General features: G+C 38.7%; 1 protein-coding gene across 8 annotated transcripts in view; it reads left to right on the top strand.

Annotated features, from left to right (window-relative positions):
• The first annotated feature begins 1,368 nt into the window (after nt 1–1,368).
• The window catches only part of SRRT (serrate, RNA effector molecule), a 29,851-nt gene continuing 9,035 nt past the window's right edge, over nt 1,369–22,184 (top strand). For 4 of the 8 annotated variants that reach the window (XM_069063240.1, XM_069063237.1, XM_069063239.1 and 1 more), the window contains exons 1-5: nt 1,369–1,550; nt 14,057–14,185; nt 15,635–15,781; nt 16,039–16,227; nt 17,994–18,163. In XM_069063240.1, the coding sequence (XP_068919341.1) occupies nt 1,429–1,550; nt 14,057–14,185; nt 15,635–15,781; nt 16,039–16,227; nt 17,994–18,163 (757 nt within the window). In that variant the 5' untranslated portion in view covers nt 1,369–1,428. Of the gene's footprint in view, nt 1,551–14,056; nt 14,186–15,634; nt 15,782–16,014; nt 16,228–17,993; nt 18,164–22,184 lie in introns of all 8 variants that reach the window. The other 4 variants (XM_069063234.1, XM_069063238.1, XM_069063235.1 and 1 more) reach the window with 1 other exon arrangement.

The raw sequence follows: 22,184 nt of genomic DNA, 5'->3' as shown, positions 1-22,184 counted from the left end.
GGGGGGGGGGGGCGGCGCGGTCGTCTTTCTGTGTCTTTATATCTGTTTGAAGACCGAAGAGTTTAAAGCTTGGAAGATGTGCAGAGGGTAACTGGAAGACCTCTGAGTGGGACGCTATCCTTTTTGGAAAGAGAGATGTCTGAGGGCTACAGGGAACAAGAGCTAGTTTGGATGGGGAGGGGGGTGCAGGGAGGGAGATAATTAAGGGGCCTTAGTTATGAATGTCATTTTGAAGTGAACCCATTGCTGGATTTAAAGACAAAAGACCTGAATTCTAGTTGTTGGTCTACCATGGTAAGGAATGGCTTGGCTCAGTCTCGAATCTGTAAGAGGACTGGGCTAGATAATCTCATCGGTCCTTTTCACCTCTAATCTAGATGATTAAAAAGTGATTTTATTAGGGTTGAGCTAAATAATGGCTCTGGGTCCCTTTCAGCTCTAAATTGATGATTTTGCCAGGATTAGGGGTGGTGGGGTTCAGAAGGAAGGCTAGGACCATCTAGGGACTAAGTAATATGGTACATTGAAAACAACACTGGACCAAAATTCTGAAAGTTTTGTTACTTTCTTTTTGAAAGAAAAGTGTTTTTTTTTTTTTATCAAGGTAAGCATTTTGCAAACTTTAAAGGCTACATAAAGTCTTTTTTTTGTTGTTGTTCTGGTGAGGGAAGGACTTGGGAATGTAAGGGAGGCTTGTGGTAGTAGGACCATGGCAGGTTCTCGTGGACATAAGGTAGACTATTATTAGAAAAGAATAGAAGAAAAGAATATTAGAAAAGCAGCTGGGTGGTGGAAGTGAATAGAGCACCAGCACCCGCCTTGGAGTCAGGAGGATCTGGGTTCAAATCTGGCCTGAGACGCTTAACACAAAAACTAGGCCATGTGACCTTGGGCAAGTCACTTAATCCCAATTGCCCTCCAAAAAGCAAAAAAAAAAAAAAGAGTAGAAACATAAGGGACCCTCCTGATAGAGGGAGGGAAACAGAAGAGAAATTGTCTTTTTAGATAAGATGATCAGGGGTGGGGCAAGGAAACAGAGCTTCATAAGGTAACAGTGGCAGCCTCATGGTGGGGTGGTAGAGTGAAGTTGACTTGTATAGGTGGAGAAAGGGGAATGGGGAATGTTCTATACTGCCTTCTCCTTAGTTGCAATATGAGTGTGGCTCTTTAGTGGATAGAGCACATGGCCTGCATTCAGGAATAGAGTTCATATTTGGCCTCAGCCACTTACTTAGTTGTTGTGTAACCCTATAATAATGGTACCTATCTCTAAAGGCTGTTGGGAGGATCATTTGAGATAATATTTGTAAAGTGCTTAGTATAGTCTCTGGCACAGAGTTATATAGGAGCTATATAGCCATGTAAATGCTTATTTTGTTCCCCCTTTGTTTGCTACCAGGTGCTTTTGGTCACTTTCCAGCCTCTAATATGGGTGACAGCGATGATGAGTATGATCGTAGGCGAAGGGACAAGTTCCGAAGAGAACGAAGTGATTATGATCGTTCAAGGGAAAGAGATGAGAGACGGAGGGGGGATGACTGGAATGATCGGTGAGATATTTCTTTTACGTAAATATTTTCATTATGAATTTAATCATCAAAAACCTTGCAAGCACAAAGAACAAAAAAGAAGATTGTATATTAAACCAGACTTATATACAGTTTGATTTTTTTAAAGTATGTTTAACAAATTAATAGTTTACTGAGGAACTGTCTGAAGTTTATTTTCTTTTGTATTGATTTTCTTTTTTGGGGGGGTGGGATACATCCCTGTCACTTCCCATTAAAGTTTCCCCAGACCTTTTTTGTTTTGGACATTTTTGAAAATATATGTCTAAGTCCACAACTTCTAGCTGGTGGCCAGGCCTCAGGAGTCATGATTGGTCACTGTAATGATCAGAATTCTAAAGATTTTTCATTATTGTTTTCCTTCATGATGTTGTTATCATGGTTCTCCTGTTTCTGTTTACTTTCCTCTCCGTCTGGTCATACAAGCTTTTCTGAGGTTTTTGGAATTTTCAGTCATCATTTTTTACTATGTGATAATATTCCATCACTTAGCTATTCTTCATTCCTCTTTAAATTGTTTTCTACCACAAAAAGTGGTGTTTTATGTGTATGCATATATGTACATATGTTTTTTGTTTTGTTTTCTTTTTACATTTGGTCATTTTTCTCCATTCTTTTTGGGGGGCATATGCCCAGTTGTATGATTGGGGTCAAATTTAATATTCCAAATTATTTTACAGAACAGTTGGACAGATTCACAGATCTAATAACAGATCCCTCCAGAACCCAATGAGAGTACACTCTCATTTTGCCATTTTTGTTTTGTTATCTTTGCTAATGTGATGGGTAGTGGTGAAAAATCTTGAATTGTTTAATTTATATTGCTCTCATTATTAGTCATTTGGAGCATTCTTTAAAATAGTTATTTTGATTTTTTCTCCTATACTCACTCTCCTAAGAGCAGGGTTCACCCCATGTTTTAGATCTGAACACATCTCTTAACTGGCTCAGGATTGGGGATTCTGAGCATCACCTGTATGTTACTGCTTGAGGTAGAAAGAACACTGGACCTAAGGTCTGAACTCAGTTCTGCCAGGGATACTAACCTCTCTTCTATGACCTCCCCTTTCTTTCCCCTTTCTCCTCTTACTTCTGCCCTCCCTTCCATCAGTGCCCCTCTTTCACTTTTCTTTCCCCTTTCCCCTCCTACTAAGTTATAGGGTAAGATAAATTTCTTTCCCAACTAAGTGCATATGTTATTCCCTTTTTGAGCCAAAAATGATGAGAGTGAGGTTCAAACAATGTTCACCCCCCCTTCTTTTCCTCAACTGTAATAGTTCTTTTACCTCTCTTACTGAGTAACTTATATTCTATTCTTTCCTGTTTACCTTTTTATGCTTCTCTTGAATCTTGTATTTGAAAATCGAATTTTCTGTTAAGCTCCCGTCTTTTCATCAGAAAAGTTTTAAAGTCCCCTATTTCATTGACTATCCATTTTTTCCAACTGAAAGATTATGCTCAGTTTTACTTGAGTATTTGATTCTTGGTTGTAATCCAAGCTCCTTTGCCTTCTCAAATATCATACTCCAAGCCTTCCTTAATGAAGAAGCTGCTGAGTTCTATGTAATCCTGATTGTGGCTCCTTGGTATTTGAATTGTAGTATTGTAGTATTTTCTCCTTGACCTGAGAGTATTGGAATTTAGCTATAATATTCCTGGGAGTTTTCATTTTGGGCTCTCTTTCAGGAGGTGATGAGTGGATTCTTTCAATTACTATTTTACCCTCTGGTTCTAGGACATCAGGACAGTTTTCCTTGATAATCTCTTTTTTTTTTTGGTAAATTTTTTTAAAATGTATTTTAAACTTAAATTTTTAAACTTAAAAGTGAGAAAAGAAAAATTACCATATACATAGCAGTACATAAGAGAGGATTCAATATAAAACAATAAATTTCCATTTCATGAAAGCCTATATACACATTGATTTCAAAACTGCCCAGCTTTTCTTTGCTTTCTTGTAGGTTTTGTTCCCTGCTATGCACTTTTTACTTTATTTTAGTCCCTTCTTTCCCCACCCCACCCTAAAGAAAGCTACAATTAAATACAGATATATAGACATATACTTAGGTATCTGTCTGTAAACATACATATATATGTAAGACTGTGCTATGCTTATTTCTGCTTGTCATCTGTTTCTCTGAAGGTGGATAGCATCTTTATAAGTCCAAGTCTTTCCATCTTTTTCTAAATCAACCAGCTCATCATTTCCAATATTCCAACCCAGTCATATCCTGTCTGAGAGATTGTCTATGAAAGACTTTTCCCCTAATTTTCTGCATTCCTTCTATTCTTGGCTGCAAAGGTTTTATTTATATAAGACAAATTTTAATTTAAAATAATCAAAATTATCTATTTTACACTTCAGCAGTGTTTCCATCTTATAATATAGTTTAAAATCTGATACTACTGAATTTTCTTCCTTTTACATATTTTTCCCTGGTATCTTTGAAGTTCCTGACTTTTTGTTCTTCCAGGTGAATTTTTATTTTTTTCTAACTCAATAAATAGTTCTTCAGTAATTTAATTGGGATGGCATGAAATAAAAAGATTAGAAGAAATTTTTTTTTATTATATTGACTTTACCTACCCATGAACAATAAATATTCAGTTATTTGTATTAAAAAAATGTTATATGTTTATGTTCATATAGTTCCTGTGTCTGTTTTGGCAGGTATACTCTCAGGTATTTTATACTGTCTAGTTATTTTTGAATGCTCTAAAACAGTAGTGAATAATATTGCTGACACAGTGTAATTTCCCTATTTTTCTCTTTTGATTAATTCTATTTTAGCTTTAATATTGTCTGAGATCATGATTACTACCCCTGTATTTTTAACATAATAAATTCTACTCCAACCGTTTATTTTAATTTTGTGTGTATCTCCCATTTTTATTGTGTTTCCTGAAAGCAACATAGTGTTGAATTCAAATTTTTAATCTGCTGTGCATTTTCATTTTATGGGTAAATTCATTATATTCCATTCTAAGCTATTATTGCTTGTTGTGTGTTTTCCTCCTTTCTATTTTTCCTCACTATCCTTGTCACCCTATTTACCCTATCTCTCCTCACTCATCTACTTAACTTCTAGCTGCTACCTTGCCCTTCTATTCCTTCATCTCCCCCTCCAAGAGTCCCTTCCTTATCCTCTTCCCCCCCCCACTCCAGCCCTATCTCCTTGCCCTCTTCTTTGTTTCTGAATTTAGAAGACTTTTATACCCTTCTAGATATACATGTTGTCTCTTTAACCCATTTCTGATGAGAGTAAGGTTCTAGCACTACCCAACCTCCTCTCCACTAGCTTCTTCTGTATCAGTTTTCCCTTTAATGCCTCATTTGTATGAGATAATTGCTCCTTTTTATCTCTCCCTACAGTTTTACTTTTTAAGAATCATTGCATCATATTCAGCTCAGCCCAAGTCTTTCTTTTAAATTACCCAAATAATAATCATAATCATAAAAGAACTGATATTTTCACATATAAAAAGAAAACAGTTTGCCCTTATTGAGTACCTTATAATTGGTCTTTAATGCTTACCTTATATTTCTCCTGGATGTTATATGTCAGAATTTCCCTTAAGTTCTGCTGTTTTTGTCACAAATACCTGAGAGTCTTTCAGTTCATTAAATGTCCATTTTTTTCATTCAGGATTATACTTAACTTTGGTGGATAAGTTACCCTTGGTCATAACACCAGCTCTTCTGCTCTATGAAATACAGTATTCTAACACCTATAGTCCTTCATTGCAGTAGGTCTTGTATAATCCTTATTGTAGTTCCATGATATTTATATTGTTTTTTTTCTTGTTACTTGCAATATTTTTTCTTTAACCTGTGAGTTTGAAACTTGGCTATGATATTCTTGTAAGTTTTCATCCTGGGATTTCTTTCAGGTAGTGATTGGTGAATTTTTTCTATTTCTGCTTTGCCTTCTTGTTCTAGAACTTCAGGGCAGTTTTCCTTGGTAATTTTTTGTTAATATTGTATCAAGATTCTTTTTTTTATTTTAATCATAATTTTCAGGTAGTTCTACTATCCTCCATCTGTCCTCAAGATCAGTTCTTTTTTTTTTTTCTTTTTGGAGGGAGGGAAGGTAGGGCAATTGGAGTTAAGTGACTTGCCAAAGGTCACACAGCTAGTTTTTTGTGTTAAGTGTCTGAGGTCGAATTTGAACTCGGGCCCTCCTTTGGTCCTTTTCCTGATTAGATGTTTCACGTTCTCTTCTATTTTCTTCATTCTTTTGATTTTATTTTATTATTTCTTGGTGTCTTAGAATGTCATTAGCTTCCCTTTGCCCCATTCTAGTTTTCAAGGAATTATTTTTTCCTTAAGTTGTTGATTCTTTTTCAAGTTGGTTGACTTTTCATAATTTTCTAGATTTTCTTGGATTGCTCTTATTTTTTCCTAATTTTTCCTTGATCTCTCTTATTTGATTTTTAATGTCCTTTTTAAGTTCTTCCAATAACTCTTTTTGTGTTTGGGACCATTTGACAATTTTTCATTGAAAAAAGAGTGGCTTTTTTAACTCCATTATCTTCCTCCGAATATGGACCCAGATCTTTGCTTTGTCTCCTTTGCTTACACATTTTTATTTATTTTTGTTTTATTTTGTTTTTAAATCTTAGGTCCTTCTTACTGTTATTTTCTGAGGTCTGTCCCAAAGCTCAATCTTAGGCTCTCCTTTCCATTCCTAAACCACGACAGCTAGGCCCCCTGCTCCCATCCCCCCAGGTACACTGTCCTGCAAATGATCTTGCTCTCTTCACTCTCTGTGGTAACTGCAAACTACAGTTGTCCTCTCTGCCATGGAACTGAAAGTAGGGGCTCTGCTGTCCTGCAAGTGCTACCAACTATTATGGTCCTTACCCCTCTGCTACTGCACTCACCAGGTACATGCTTGGTCCTTCTCTTTAACAGCAGTTTGGAATCAGCCCTGGAACATGCCTGGTCAGTGTAGCTGTGTTTAGTGTCCTTCAAAAGTGGAAGGTCCTTCAGTCTTCTACTCAGCCTTCAGACCCCTTCTGTTGTCTGTGAGATGAAAATTTCTAAGGCTGAGGCTGCCTTCCAGTCTCAGCTGCCCCCAGGGTAGAGTTGGCCTGGAGTCTTTTCATTTTTCTAATTGTTAGTGATTTGGAGCATTTTTTATATTGGGTTAATCTACTTAAAACAGTTAATATTTTTGCTGTTATTTAGGTCTCTATTTCAGCAAAGAGTGTTTTATAGTTGGATCTATATAGTTTCTGTATGTGACTTGGTAGTTGGACATTCAAATAATTTTATACCTTTACTTTGAATAGAATTTCTTTCTAGATCTTCTGCTGAATTTTGTTACATTTTGTTTTGTTACATAAAGATGCTGAAGATTTATGTGTTTTTCTTTTATATCCTGAAACTTAGGAGTTTTAAAATTGTTTTAATTAACTTTTTGGTTGATTTGTTTAGATTTTCCTAAGTAAATCATATCATTTGTAAAAAAAATTAATTTTGTTTCCTTTTTTTGTTTATGCTTATTACCTTGATTTCTCTTGTCTTCTTTCTGTATTTTGATATCATGTTGTTCTCATTATTTGTATTATAAATATGTCTCTTGTATTTATGATCTTTATGATGAACCTACCCTGCATTTTTGGTATAAATCCATCCTGAGTATAGGGTATAATCTTTCCAATGTGTTGTTTTATGGTTTGTTTGTTGGTTTTGTTTTTTTTGGGGGGGAGGTTTGCTCTTTTTGGAGGTGGGAAGGGAAATTGGGGTAAAGCGACTTGCCCAACGTCACATGGCCAGTAAGTGTTAAGTGTCTGAGGCCGGATTTGAACTCAGATCCTCCTGACTCCAGGGCTGGTGCTCTATTCACTGCAGCACCTCATTGCCCTTTCCACCCCTACTCTCTTGTAGGGTGAGATACCTATTTAGTGTGTATGTCATTCCCTGCCTGAACCAAATACAATTGGAATAAGGTTTTGCCTTTTTGCCTTCCTGTTCTTCCCCTCCATTGTTACCATTTTCCCTCGCCTCTTCTGTATGAGATGGTTTACCCCATTCTGTCTCTCCCCATCTCCTCTCGTTATATTCCTCTCTCACCTCTTAATTTCACCTTTTAAGTATCATCCCTTCCTGTTAAATTGGTCCCATGCCCTCTATCTATGTATACCTGTAAACATATATACACACATTCACATATGTATTCATATGCCCATATACCCTCATATATAGACATATATATTTCTATTCCCTTCAACTATTTTCATACTGAGAAAAGTTTCATCAGTTACAATGATCATTTTTCTATGTAGGAATGTAAATAGTTCAACTTTGATAAGTTCCTTATGATTTCTTTTCCCTGTTTGCCTTCTCATGCTTCTCTTGCTTCTTGTATCTGAATGTCAAATTTTCTATTCAACTCTGGTTTTTTCATCAAGAATGCTTGAAAGTCCTCTATTCCACTGAATGACTGTATTTTCCCCTGAAACATGATATTCAGTTTTGCTGGGTAGGTGATTCTTGGTTTTAATTCCAGCTCCTTTGAAATCCGGAATATCATATTCCAAGCCCTTCGATCCCTTACTGTAGAAGCTGCCAGATCCTGGGTTATCTTGATAGTGTTTCCACGATATTCAAATTGTTTCTTCCTGGATCCTTGTAATATTCTCTCCTTAATCTGGGATTTCCAGAACCTGGCTATAACATTCCTAGGAGTTTTCTTTTTGGGATCTTTTTCAGGAGGTGGATTCTTTCAACCTCTATTTTGCCCTCTGGTTCTAAAACATCAGGGAAGTTTTCCTTGAGAATTTCTTGGAGGATGATTTCTAGGTTCTTTCTTTGATCATGGCTTTCAGGTAGTCTAATAATTTTAAATTATCTCTCCTGGATCTATTTCCCAGGTCAGTGGTTTTTCCAGTGAGATATTTCACATTGCAACAGCATCTTGATTTCTCATAAAGTCATTAGCTTCCATTTGCTCCAGTCTAATTCTGAAGTAATGATTCTCCTCAGTGAGCTTTTGAGATTCTTTTTCCATCTGGCAAATTTGGCTATTTAAGTCATTCTCCTCATTGCCTTTTTGAGCCTCTTTTGCCATTTGAGTTAGTCTATTTGTTAAGGTGTTATTTTCCTCAGTCAGGCTGTTGACTCTCATTTCGTAATTTTCTTTCATTGTTCTCATTTCTCTTCCCAATTTTTCCTCCACTTCTCTTATTTTCTTCTTAAGGTGCTCTATGGCCTGTAACCAGCTTGTATTTTCCTTTGAAGCTTTTGGTGCAGGATTTCTGACTTCACTGTCTTCCTCCTGTTCCATGCTTTGATCCTTTTTGTAGCCAAAATAGGAGTGTAAAGTTGGGGTACTCTGTTTATTTTGCTTCCTTTGCCTGCTCATGTCGCTCCTCAGTCACTTAACCCCTGGACTTTTTGCCGCAGTAGTACTATGCCAGCAGACAGGGGAGCTTTCGTCCCAAACGCTGGGGTTTTCTCAGCTGCTGAAGGTATTAGTTGGGTGCCCTTTCTGAAGCTTCCACACCCTCTGGCAAGCTGGTTAGACACTCAAACACTACAGGACCTCCACCCTACACTGCAATCCAGATCCAAGCAGGTTAAAGCAAGATCGATTACCACTCAGACTGGTTGCTTGGTCCCCCTTACACTCTGCAGGCCAGGAGCTGAAGCTGCCACATGGCGGGGGCTGCACTGACCTCTCACTTTGTCCTTGGCTTCTATGGGTTGATAATTCTGGAAATTGCCACAGCTGCTGGTGATCTGATGTCCCCGCAGTAGGTCGTTGGTCAGGCCCACCCTGGGGCTAAAACCTCTGTCTTCTGTGGGGCTGGGGTTGGCTCCCAGAGCGCTGGCTGATTCCTGCCAGCCTGCTGGGCTGTCCTCAGTGGGAGAGAGGTTAGCTTCTCTGTGTCATTTTATGGGTTCTGTAGCTCCAAAGTTTCTTCAAAGTTTTTTACATGAATTGGGGGAGGTGGAAACGAGGAAGTCCTGTTTCTACCCGGACATCTTGACTCTGCCCCCCTAAAATTTATTTGTTTATCCATCCAATCCTGATTTATCTTACTCTTCCCACCCTTGGGAACTCAACTTGGGACTTGTTCAATTTTTTTTTGTAATATTGAGTTATTTAAGTAGTTTAGTTCTTTTTTTTTTGGAAGTTCTTTTTAAACATTTTTTGTTAAGCTAGCCATTTCAGATTTTTGTAAGTATCCATTTCCTCTAAATTGTATTTTATTAGCATACAGTTAGACAAAATAGTTCATAATAAGTTCCTTTTTTCTCTTCAATTGGTGCTAATTCTCTTTTCACTTTTGATAGTTGATTTTTGCCTTTTTTTCAAATTAGCTGTTTATTTAAAAAAACAGCTTCTAGTTTAATTATCAATTCATTGGTCTTTAAAATTTTTCATTTTATTACTCTTTATTTTTCAGAATTTCTACTTTTTTGCTTAGTTGGAAATTTGATTTGCTCTATTTTTTTTGTGGTTGCATGCCCAATTTTTTGAATATTTTTTTCTTTTTTGTTAATGAAAGCATTTAGAGACAAATTTTCCTGCAAGAACTGCTTTAGCTGCATCCTTTAAGTGGTCTCATTGTCATTTTCTGTGGTGAAATTTTCTGTTGTTTCTTAATTATAGTTCTTTGATCTACCAGTTCTCTTAGAATTGTTATTTAGTCTCCAATTACTTCTTTTTTTAAATTAAATTTTATGTTTATTTTTAGTTTACGTCATTCATTTCCACGAGATTTTGAGTTACAAATTTTCTCCCCGTTTTTCCCCTACCCAGCACCCCAAAACGATCCCACTGTATACCCCTACCCCAATCTGCTCTCTCCTATATCCTCCCCCAACTCCCCTCCAACTTTTCCAACTTGCAAGATGGATCTCTATACCCCAATGCCTGTATATCTTATTTCCCAGTTGCATATAAAAAAATAATACATATATATTTTTAAACATTTGCTTTTAAAACTTTGAATTCCAGATTCTTTCCCTTCCTTCCTTGTCACCCACTCTTACTGGGAAGATAAGCGTTCAATATAGGTTGTACATGTGTAGCTACAAACATTTCCATGGTTCTCCAGTTACTTTTAATTCTTTTCTTGAGGGCCTTTTATGGGATAAAATTTTATTGAATTGTCATCAGCAAATTGTTTAGTATGTATGCTTTTCTACATTGGTCAGGTCACGATCAGTTTTTGTTAATGTGTAATGTACAGCTGAGAAGTATGTAAATTCCTTTTTATTCTCATTTAGCAAACACTACAGGAGTATCATCTCTGATTTTTCTAAAATTCTATTCGGCTCATTAACATCTTTCCCTTTAATCTTTTGGTTAGATTTTTCTAGGGCTGAAATTGCAGTTCTTTGCTATTATAGTTGTACTTTCTCCAGTTAAAATAACTTTTCCTTTAAATGTTCAGATGCTGTGCTTTTGTGTGTGTGAGTGTGTGTGTGTGTGTGTGTGTGTGTGTGTGTGTGTGTGTGTGTGAAGTAATGGCATTGATTATCTCTGCTGCCTTTGAGTATAATGTAATTTCTCTTCTTTTAGCTTCTGTATATTTACTGTAGTCTTATCAGAAATCATGATTGTTAACCCTACTTTTTAGAGTTCAGCTGAAGCATCTTGGATATTGTTCTAGCATGTAATTTTAATACTAAATGAATGCTTCAGTTGTGTTTCTTGTAATCAGCATATTGTTGGATTCTGTTTTCTAATCCATTCTGCTATTTTCAACCATTTTATGACTGAGTTCATCTCGTTCACATTCACAATTGTTAATAATAATTTCCTTCTATCCCAGCTAGTCCCTTATACTTTTCTTTTTTTTTTTGTTTCCCTCCTTCTATTTATTAAGAGGAGGAAGGTGATGAAAGACAATTGAGTTTGTTTAGCACCAGCTTTAGGTTTGGTACTATTTGCTCTTGCTCTCCAGCTCCTTATTCCTTCCCTTATGCAGAGCCCAATCACAGGTTCTTATCCTTTCTTTTCTTTTAAACCTCTCTTCTAAATTCACTCTCTTTGGTTAGGTCCCAAATTTTTCCCAGGACTAATCCTTCCTTTAACATGCCCTCCCTTTTATTGCTCCATCTTCCCTTTCCTTACTACTTTCCTGTTTAATTAAATGTATATCTATACTGAACTGTGTGTATTCTTCCTTCCTGAATGAGTTAAGATGAGAGTAAGGTTCTAGTGTTCCATGTTTCCCTCCATCTCTTTCTTGTTGTTTGTATAGTCTTCAGTACAAGACCAGATCATGTGAGTTAATTTCTTCCACCTTGCTCTCTGGCGTATTAAGACTCCTTCTATATGTATCATTACCCTACTAGTCCCTTATAATTTCTTGCTCATGTTTACTTTTTTGTTTCTATTGAAAATGTTTCAATACTATGTTTTACAGCAAAATTTTCAAAAAGATATTTCATTCTTTATATTTCAAAGTTTCTAATTAGCTATGCTCTTTTCATCAGGAATACTTAGAAATTCTGTTTCATTAAAGGCCTTTCTACCCCCACTCCCCAGTAGGATTATATTTATTTTTGCTAAGTTAGTTACTCTTGGTTGTAAGTTTCTATCTTTTGCCTTCTATCCTATTCTAAACTCTCCACTTTTTTATGCAGTGGCAGCTGAATCTTGTGTGATCTAGAAGATCATAGCTCTTCAGTATTTGACTTCTTTCTTTCTGGATACTTGGAGTATTTTTTTTCTTTGACTTGAAACCTCAGGAATTTGACTGTAATATTCCTAGGAGTTTTCATTTTGATGATTTCAACAGATGATCAGTGGATTCTTTGTATTTCTATGTTCTCAAAAATATGGGCAGTTTTGTTTTATGTTTTCTTAAAGTGTGATGTCTAGATTCTTTTTTGGGTCGTGGGTTTTAGGTAGTCCAGTGATTTCTAAATTTTTTCTTCTTGATTTGTGAAATACCTTACATTTTCTAATTTTTTTTTAGTCTTTTAACTTCGTTTTAATATTTCTTGTCCTGTGGAGTTCTCTATTTAGGTCCAGTAGGTAATACAGTAACTAGAGTGCCAGGTCTAGAGTTAGGAACACTTATCTTACTGCGTTCACATTTGGCCTTAGACACTGTGTGACTCTGGGTAAGTCACTTAACCCTGTTTACCTCAGCTTCCTTCTTTACAAAATGAACTGGAGAAGGAAATTGCAAGCTACTTCAGTATCTTTGCCAAGAAAACCCCAGAAGGGATCACACAGTTAGGCACAACTGAAAAATAATTTGGGCTTCCAGTAGGGTTCCTGGACATAGCATCTGTTGGCTAAGGACCAGCTTTGGGAAGTAGAAAGGCTTCTCAGTGGAAAGTTGGCCAAAAAGTGATGGATGAATCTTTTGAATTAGGCTGTCAGTGAAATATAAAAATGTAAAAAGCACAATCGTGCTTGGGTTAGACTTTGAACATGTGGTGGGAATGTCTGAGCCGAGTTTATCTTTCTTTGAGTCTTGCTGCTTCTTTGAGTGTTATTCATAGTCCATCCTCAATATGCCTGCCATTAGTGATTTTCCTTAAGTACAGTTCTGAGCACATCACTCCTGTACTCATTAATTCCTCTGGTTCCTTAGTGCCTCTAGGATCAAATATTAGTCCTTTTGTTCGACTTCTAAAGCCTTTCACATCCTGTGCCCAACCTATCTTCTTCCTTGTACTTTATGTTATAGCCAGACTGCTCTACTTTTTGTTCCTTAAAGATGATCTCCAATCTCCATGCCTTTGTGCTGGTGTTTCCCCCAAACCAGAAATTCACTTTCTTCTTACCTCTTGTCTCACAGAATCTCTTTTCTTTCAAGACTCAGCACAAGCACCACTTTTTTCATGAAGCCTTCCCAATCTCTCCCACTTTTCCTGGCTGCTAAATGCCCTCCCCAAAACTACCTTGTATTTTGTATTTGTATAAGGACTAAACCTGTAATTTCATTGAGATATTGAAGAGGAAACTTCTTCTACCAACAATTTGTGATTTTATTGGTATAGAGAACTCCAGGATGAGGAAACTTCCTTTGCCACTATATTTTGGCATCTTCATCTGCAATTTATAGTCTTAAAGAGTTGCCTGCTGTGCTGAAAAGACTTGTATTTATTGGAGTTGGTTCTGAAATCCCAATCTTCTGTCTCTAAGTCCAACTATATTATATTAGCTAGAAATTATATAATATGGTAGATAGTATTTACATAGTGCTTTATAAATATTACGTCGTTTTATCCTCATAACTACCATAGGAGGTGAGTACAGTTATTATCCTCATTTTGCAGGTGGAGAAACTGAAGCAAACAGGTATTAAATTTGCAGATTTGAACTCAGGTTTTCCTGACTCCAAGTCTGTCCATTTTGTTATGTCTACTTAAACATTATTTCCCTTGATACAATATAAATTCATAGAGGGCTGGTCTGTTTCCTTATTTGTCTTGCTTCTAGCACTGTTCCTAGCAGATAGTAGGTAATGAATAAATGTTTGTTGATTGATTATTTTTACAACTGTAGAGAGTGGGACCGTGGACGAGATCGGAGAAGCAGGGGAGAGTATCGTGACTATGATAGAAATCGACGTGAACGCTTTTCTCCACCACGCCATGAACTCAGTCCTCCCCAAAAACGAATGAGAAGAGACTGGTAAGAATGCCAGAGCTTAGCTTTGCTTTGCTTTTTCTTTTATTTTTGCTTGTTTTTAATGAACATTTTATTCTTTTTTTCTTCCTTCTACATCCTGAAGAGAAAAAAAGCCCTTTTAATAAATACACAGTTAAGCAAAATAAATTCCTTCATTGGTTTATCCAAAAATGTGTCTCATCATGCATCTTTAATCTATCACCTTTCTCAGGAGGTGGCTAGCATGCTTTATTGGTCTTCTGGTGTCTTGATTGGTTGTTACATTGATCAGAGTTCTTAAGTTGTCCAAAGTTGACTTTTACAATGTTACTGTATAAATTGGACTTTTAATTCTCTTCACTTTGCACCAGTTCATACAAATTTTCCTAGGTTTCTGAAACCATCCCTTTTGTTATTTCTTAGGGCACAGTAGTATTCCATTACCATAATTGTTCATCTATTCCCAATTGGTGGGAACTCTTTAGCTTCTTAGTTTTTTGCCATTATAAAAATTGCTGCTATCAATGTTTTTGTTGTCCATATATATAGGTTCTTTTTGGCTTTTTAAAAAAAATCTCTTTGGTTGGATATAGTCCTAGTATAGTAACAGGTATTGCTGTATCAAAGGGCACAGATAGTTTAGTGACTTTTTTTTTTATCATAGTTCCAAAGTTGCTTTTGAAAATTCCTGGACTAATTCATAGCTCTGCCAACAATTTGTGATTTCATTGGTATAGATTACTCCAGGATGAAGAAAACTTCCTCTACCAATATATTTTGGCATCTTTATCTGCAATTTATAGTCTTTATTTAAAGAGTCTCCTGCTGTACTGAAAAGACTTGTATTTATTTGAGTTGATTCTCAAATCTGTATCTTCTGTCTCCCAAGTCCAGCTACATTTTATTAGTTAGCATTTCTATTATAAGGCAGATAGTATTTACATAGTATTTTATAAATATTATGTCATTTTATTCTCATAAGTACCATGGGAGGTAAGTGCAGTACACATAGTGCACATAACTCAACCAGAGGTTTTCTACCATGTTCTTTCAAACTTCATCTGAGAAGCTTCTTTCCCCAAATCCATCAATTCCTATCCACTTCATTTGGAAACTTTCTTTTCTACTCTTTCCATTCTTTCCATTCCCTTCTCAGACTTTCTCTTTGTCTTTAGACAAAGACATCCCTTCTGCCAGTGGGGAGCCTGTGGCCTCTAGGTCCTTGGGTGTGGTCTATTGACTGAGTACAAGTTTTACAGAACAAATCCTTTTATTAAGGAGATTTATTCTGTGAAGTTTGGATTCAATCAAAGGGCTGCACTTGAGGACCTAGAGGGCCACATGTGGCCTTGAGGCTATAGGTTCTCCACCTCTGCCTTAGACTTTGTAATATTGAATAGTTCTTGCTTTCCCATCCTTTGTTCTGTTCTGCAGGGTTCTCTCTTTTCCGACTTTAATGTTCTTTACTCTCAGGGATGAACACAGCTCTGACCCATACCACAGTGGCTATGAGATGCCTTATGCTGGGGGAGGTGGAGGCCCAACTTATGGCCCTCCTCAGCCTTGGGGCCATCCAGACGTCCACATTATGCAGCATCATGTACTACCCATCCAGGCCAGGTAAAGACCCAGGGGAAAATTAGAGAACTGTGGGAATTAGAAATGTTGAAGTTACTTTGAAAAAGGGGAAGTACCTGGAATGGAAAAAGGGGCTGATAGGGAACTAGACTGATAGTGTGGGAAATGGAAATGGGTACTAGTTGGTACATGGACTAATGTCCATGTTGGGTGAGGAATGGGGTTGCTGGCTACCTTGGCCCCCCATCCCCCCACCCTCTTCCCCCCCAACCAAGACCCCCCGACCGGGCCCCCCCCAGGCTGGGCAGCATCGCAGAAATCGACTTGGGTGTTCCACCACCTGTTATGAAGACCTTTAAGGAGTTTCTGCTGTCACTGGATGATTCTGTGGATGAGACAGAAGCTGTTAAACGCTACAATGATTACAAGCTGGAGTTCCGAAGGCAGCAGATGCAGGACTTCTTCCTGGCTCATAAAGATGAGGAGTGGTGAGTGCCCCCTACTTACCCATACTCCTTTCCCTTGGCATGTCACCCTTGGCCTAGGAGGTGGAGCCCAAAGCCCTATGTGCCCTGAAGTTCCTGCGGGTTTGGGGAAGTACCCAACATTGACTGTTGTGGTCTTCTGGGTATAAAGACTCCTGTGTTCCTCCACCTCTACCCCTTCTCCACTCCCCAAATATCATTGTCCTCAGTGTATGAGATACCTTCAGGGAGCTGGCTGGAGCCCTCCTGCACTGTCTTTCTCCTGTGGGTGGCAGAGAGGCTTTTCTCCCCTTTTGCTGGCACAGAGAACCATGGACTGTGTCATCCCCAATCTTTGTACCCTTTGTGACTGGTGGTCTCCTAAAAGTGACAAGTGAATCTAAATAAGAAAAGCAGAGGTCTTGGGGTCATCTTTAAAGAAAAACAAACCCAAAAAAAACCCTTTGAATTTTTTTTTTTGTTTGTGGATGTTTTGATTTTAATCAACCATCTTTTCCCCCCCTCCTCGTGCTCCTCCTCTTTGAAAAGAGCCAGAACCGGGAACTACACCCACCCATCGCCGGAGCTTGGAGCAAACCCATCTCACCCCCACCACACCCAGCCCATACACCAGCCCCCCGGGCCGAGCTGTGCTCCCCCCCGGCCAGGCAGAGAGAAAGGGCACCACTGTGCACAATGCAGTGGCTTAGATGAATGTGAATGCTTAGGCAGTTAGTCAGTCAGGGCCCCCACCGCCAAGCCATGCGGGGCGGGGCGGCGGGCCGGGAGCCCGCCCCAGCCAGGAGCCAGGCGGCCCAGGCCCACCAGCCAGCTCGGGTCGGCCCGGCTAGTTAAATCTTGAGCTCTGTTTGACCAAGCAGCCAAGGTAAAGTCCCTGGAGGCGACGCCTGCGGCTTTTCCTTCCCTCTCACGCTGAACTTTTGGTTCTCTTTTCTCCTTTTCATATATTTCTGTGTCTCCTTTTCTCCCCATCTCTGGTCCATGTTTCCTTACCTCTTTCTATCCCCTTTGTCTTTTCCTATCTGTCTTTTAATCAACCTCAGCTTTTCATGCTCCCCCCTCACCCCTCCAATCTCCCCATCTTAATTTTCTTTTTTTCTGTTTCCAGGACTATTTTTCCTTCTCTCTCCCCAACTTCTTATTTTTCTCTTTGTTTTCTCTGTCCCCCTAGGCAGTGCCTTAATTATAAGGGACAGTCATTTCTTTCACTTCCTTTCCCTGCTCCCATAACCATTTTGTCTGTCTTCCCAAGGGGAGATGGAAGTGTCAGGTCCTTCTTGGCCCTGACCTACTTGGTGTGTCACAGGCCCTTTCCCCAAGCCTAGAGGGATTGGGGGTAATAGGCCTTTTAATTCCTGAAGGGAGGAGAGGGAGATCTTTTGGGGCATAATAATATTTCCTCTTTTATCTATGGGGCTCTGACAATACTGACCCCATTTATCTTAGTACCCCAGAAATCTAAGGAAATGAATCAAGATCCTGCCTTATTTACCCCATTCTCCCCTAGGCTCCCCATTTTTCTGGAACCCAGAGTTCCTTGATCCTGGCTTTTCCCAGATCTTCTCACCTAGAGCCAGTCTCTTTGTCCTATTTGGGGTGGCATGATGATTCTTTGTGTCCCCCTCCCCACGGTCTCCTGTTCTTACCATCTGTTGTGGGTATATGAGGAGGGTGGGGGTCTACCTTGGTTCTCTTGGACTCCCCCTCACATCCATGACCCTGGCTATTTGTGACTATTTTGCCTTTCCCCTTCCCATTTCCTTTCTCAGGTTTCGGTCCAAATACCACCCCGATGAGGTGGGGAAGCGTCGGCAGGAGGCCAGAGGAGCCCTACAGAACAGACTTCAGGTGTTCCTGTCTCTAATGGATAGTGGCTGGTTTGATAACCTCCTCTTGGACATCGACAAGGCTGATGCCATTGTTAAGATGCTGGATGCAGGTATGGGTTTGCACAGTACAGATGGATTTATTCCTGAAAGGACTCTGGGGGTCTGGAGAGAGTAAGAGCCAAAATGTCCAGGTCTTAAGAGTAGGGAGCAGAAGCCCTTCTGAGGAAATAGAGGCCATTCATGATCATCTCTTTTCCCATTCTCCATTTCATTCACCCCTCAACATCATCTCCCATTTTCTTCTCATTGTTCCAGTCTGTGATAAAGTAGCTTTTCTTACCAAGTCAACCTCTTTACTTGTACCCTTGCCTGTCCTTCCCCTGATCTTTACTTTTTCTCCTTTCTTTCAAATGTGCCCAGATCTCTATTCTTTAAAAGTCTGCATTTGACCTTGCTATCCTCTCAAGCTAGGAAAGAGTACTTGATATCTTTCCTTCCTCTTTGTCTGCCTAGTGATAAGCCTCAAATACAGGTGCCTTTGCTCCAGGAATGGCTGGAGCAAATGGCTATCACTCTGAAATAAAGTGAAGGATCCTTCCATCCCCCCAAAAAAATCTAGAAAAAGGTGCCAATGCTCTTGTGTTTCCATTTCCTACCACTCACCTTTTTTATTTTTTTCCAATTGCATGTAAAAAGAACTTCAACTTTTTTTAACTTTTGAATTCTGAATTCACTCCCTTTCTTTCCTCTCCTCTCCTCCCTTCCTTATTGGGAAGGTGTGAATAGTAGTAGCTCTCAACCTGGGGACACAATTGGCTAGGTCCACTTAGACAGTGCTGCTACTTTTTCTTCTTCCTCCTCATCTTCCGTGTCCATGTGGGGAGGCATACCTTAGTGCATGGTCCAAAGGAATATAAATTTTAATCATTTTTACTTTGCAAGGTATCTTGGGGTTTGGGGCTAGATTTTTTTCCCTTCCCTCCCTAGTTATTTATTCTGTAATTGTGTCATTCCCTCCTTCCCCTTACCCCCCCCCAAAAAAAAAAAACTGGGACAATTAAATTTTTTTTTAAAGCAACTGGGGTTAAGTTAACTTGCTCAAGGTTACACGGCCAGGTGTTTCTGGGTGAGTGCTAAGTTTCTGAGCCTGGTTGTCCCGACACTGGGGCCGGTGCTACCTGGCCGCCTGACAATTAATTCTTGTCTCAGGTAGTTTTCAATTGTGATTTCTTGAAATATAGCTCTGTTAAACCAGGCTTTGGTAAAAAGCCCATTGGGATTCAAATGGGACTACTTGACTATGCCTTTAAACTCAGATCACTCTGGCTCTCATTGATTGGCCAGTTATAGGTCCCAGCCCAAGCCTCATTTGCTCATTGTTTGAATTTTGGTGTCTCTGAGTGAATGTAAATAGCAATTGTTCTGTTTCCATCAGAAACTCCAGATTGATTCTTTTGTGAAGGCAGACTAGGCCATCTTTTGTCTCCATTCTTACCCAGCCTTTAATTACTGAATGGGTTTTGCCTTGGATAAACTGAGGCCAAGGTTTCCTACTGCTTCTGGGGCTATCGACAGTCATCCTGAACTATGTCTTGCCACTGGACTCTAAATGAAATGAATGGAGAAGAGAGTGATGCAGATGACATTGCACAGCCCTGTCTCATTCAAATCTAGTTCATTTGCAAGTCAAGATAGCATCCTCCTGATATCATTGGTTCTGTTCAAGAACCAAGGATGAACAGCAACATTGGGAAGTCAAGCAATTTGATAGAGGTTATGCATGTATGTTCATGTAGAAACATATTTCTATATTGTTAGTGTTGTGAAAGAAAACAAAAAAGAAAAGTAAAAGAGAAGTTTAAAAAACCACCAAGGAAAATAAAGTGAAAAAAATTATGCTTCTATTAGTGTTCAGACTCCCGTCAGTTCTTTGGGAGTGGATGTTATTTTTCATCATAAGTCCTTAGGAATTGTCTTGGATCTTTGTAGCAGTGGGAATAGCCAAGTCACATAGCTGATCATCGCACTGTTAGTGTACACTCTTCTGGTTCTTTTCACCTCACTTTACATCAATTCCTGTAAGTTCCCACGTTTCTCTGAAAGCTCCTGTCATTGTATCCCATCACAATCATAGACCATAACTTTAACCATTCCTCAGTGGATGGGCATCCCCTCCATTTCCAGTTCTTTGCCACTTCCCAAAAAATGGTTTGTTAAAAATATTTTTGTGTATGTAGGTACTTTTCCTTTTTCTTTTTAAAAATTTCTTTGGGATACAGACCATTTAATAGTGGTTTTGCTGGGTCAAAGGATATGCACAGTTTTACAGCATTTTTTATTTTGGACATAATTCCAAATTGCTCTCCAGAATGGTTGGATCAGTTCACAGCTCTGCCAACAGCATATTAGTGTTTCAATTTTCCCATATCCCATTCAGCATTTGTCATTTTCCTTGTCTGTCATATTAGCCAATCTGATAGGTGGTACCTGAGAATTATTTGAGTTTGCATTTCTCTAATCAATGGTGATTGAGCATTTTTTCCATGTAACTATAGATAGATTTGATTTCTGCATCTGAAAACTGCCTGTTCATATTCTTTGACTATCATTTGGGGAATGACTTGTATTCTTATGAATTTGACTCAGTTATTTATGTAGTTGAGAAATGAGACTTTTATGAAATAAACTAATAAAAATTTTATTAACTGTGTATTTCCTTCCATCCTATTTTTTCTCATTTTTCCTTCTTTTTCTCCTTTCAACTGTCCCTTATGAAGTGTTTTGCTTCTGACTTTACCATCCCTTGTATCAGCTCTCCCCCGACCCAATCCCCTATCCTCTTCTCCTAGTTCACGTTAGGGTAAAATAGATTTCTGTACCCAAGTGAGTGTGTATCTTACTCCCTTGTTGCGCCAGTTCTGATGAGTAATGTTCAAGTGTTGTCTGACACCATCTTATCTTCCCTTCCACTGTAAAAGCTCTTTTGTATGAGATGATTTACCCCTTTCTACCCTTCCTTTCTCTCTTTTCCCAGTGCATCCCTCTTTCTCACGACTTAATTTTTAAAAACATATTATCCTATCATAGTCATCCCTCTTTCCCATCCCTTAATTCTTTTTTAGCTCTCATCCTAGCATAGTAAGCTCACACCTCTATGTATATTCTTTCCAGCTTACCCTGATAATGGCATTCTTAGAAGTTATAAGTATCAACTTGTCATGTAGGAATGTAAACAGTTAACCTTATTGAATCCTTTAGCTTTCTCTTGCCCGTTTACCTTTTTAATATGCTTCTTACTTAAATGTAGTGTTTGAGAAAGTCAAGATTTTCTATTCAACTCTGGTCTTTTCATCAAGAATGCTTGGAAGTCTTCTGTTTCATTAAATGTTTATTTCTACCCCTAAAGAATTATACTCAGTTTTACTGGGTAGGTGATTCTTGGCTGTAATCCGAGCTCCTTTGCCTACTGGAACATAATAAAGCAAGTCCTCTGCTCCTTTTAATGTTGAAGCTGCTACCGTGTTTCCCCGATAATAAGACCTATCCCGAAAATAAGCCCTATTGAGATTGCTGCTGTAGTGAAGGTGATCCCCTGCACTACACGCTACATTACGGTACTGTAGCAGCAAGCACCCCAAGCGTCCTCAGGGTTTGCAGCTACCACAGGTTCTTGGATCTGCTTTGTTAAAGGAAAGCAACTCAAAATGGGTTAACAAGCTTACTTTAATCAGTCAGACATATATCGTTTACCTTGTTCAGGAGAAAAGGTCAGCACCCTGAACCTCAAAGTATACAGGCATAATTATCAAGACAGAAACATCAAGTAGACAGATTTCTAAACTGTCCAACCATTACATCCATACCCAGTCAACATCTGGGTTTTTCAAAGCCGGGGGACTCTCAACAACGGCTTCCCAGAATTCAGATCAAATCACAGAACACTTCTCAAAGTGAGTCCCAAAACAAAGCTACACATCAGGGCTTATATAGCCTTCTCCTGGCTCAGAGAATGTAACAACCTTATTGACCCACTGGCCAATCAAAAAGTATCTACTGAAAAACAAGCCTCCCTCCCCAGGCTTCTGGTGCACTTTAGCCTAGGGGCAGGGAAGATCTTTAAAATTTACATTC

This window comes from Petaurus breviceps, unplaced genomic scaffold (assembly GCF_028583685.1).
Source record: "Petaurus breviceps papuanus isolate PSGF00001 unplaced genomic scaffold, PetGlider_PUasm1.0 90537, whole genome shotgun sequence".
Lineage (NCBI taxonomy): Eukaryota > Metazoa > Chordata > Mammalia > Diprotodontia > Petauridae > Petaurus > Petaurus breviceps.
This window is presented reverse-complemented; position numbering and strand designations above follow the sequence as displayed.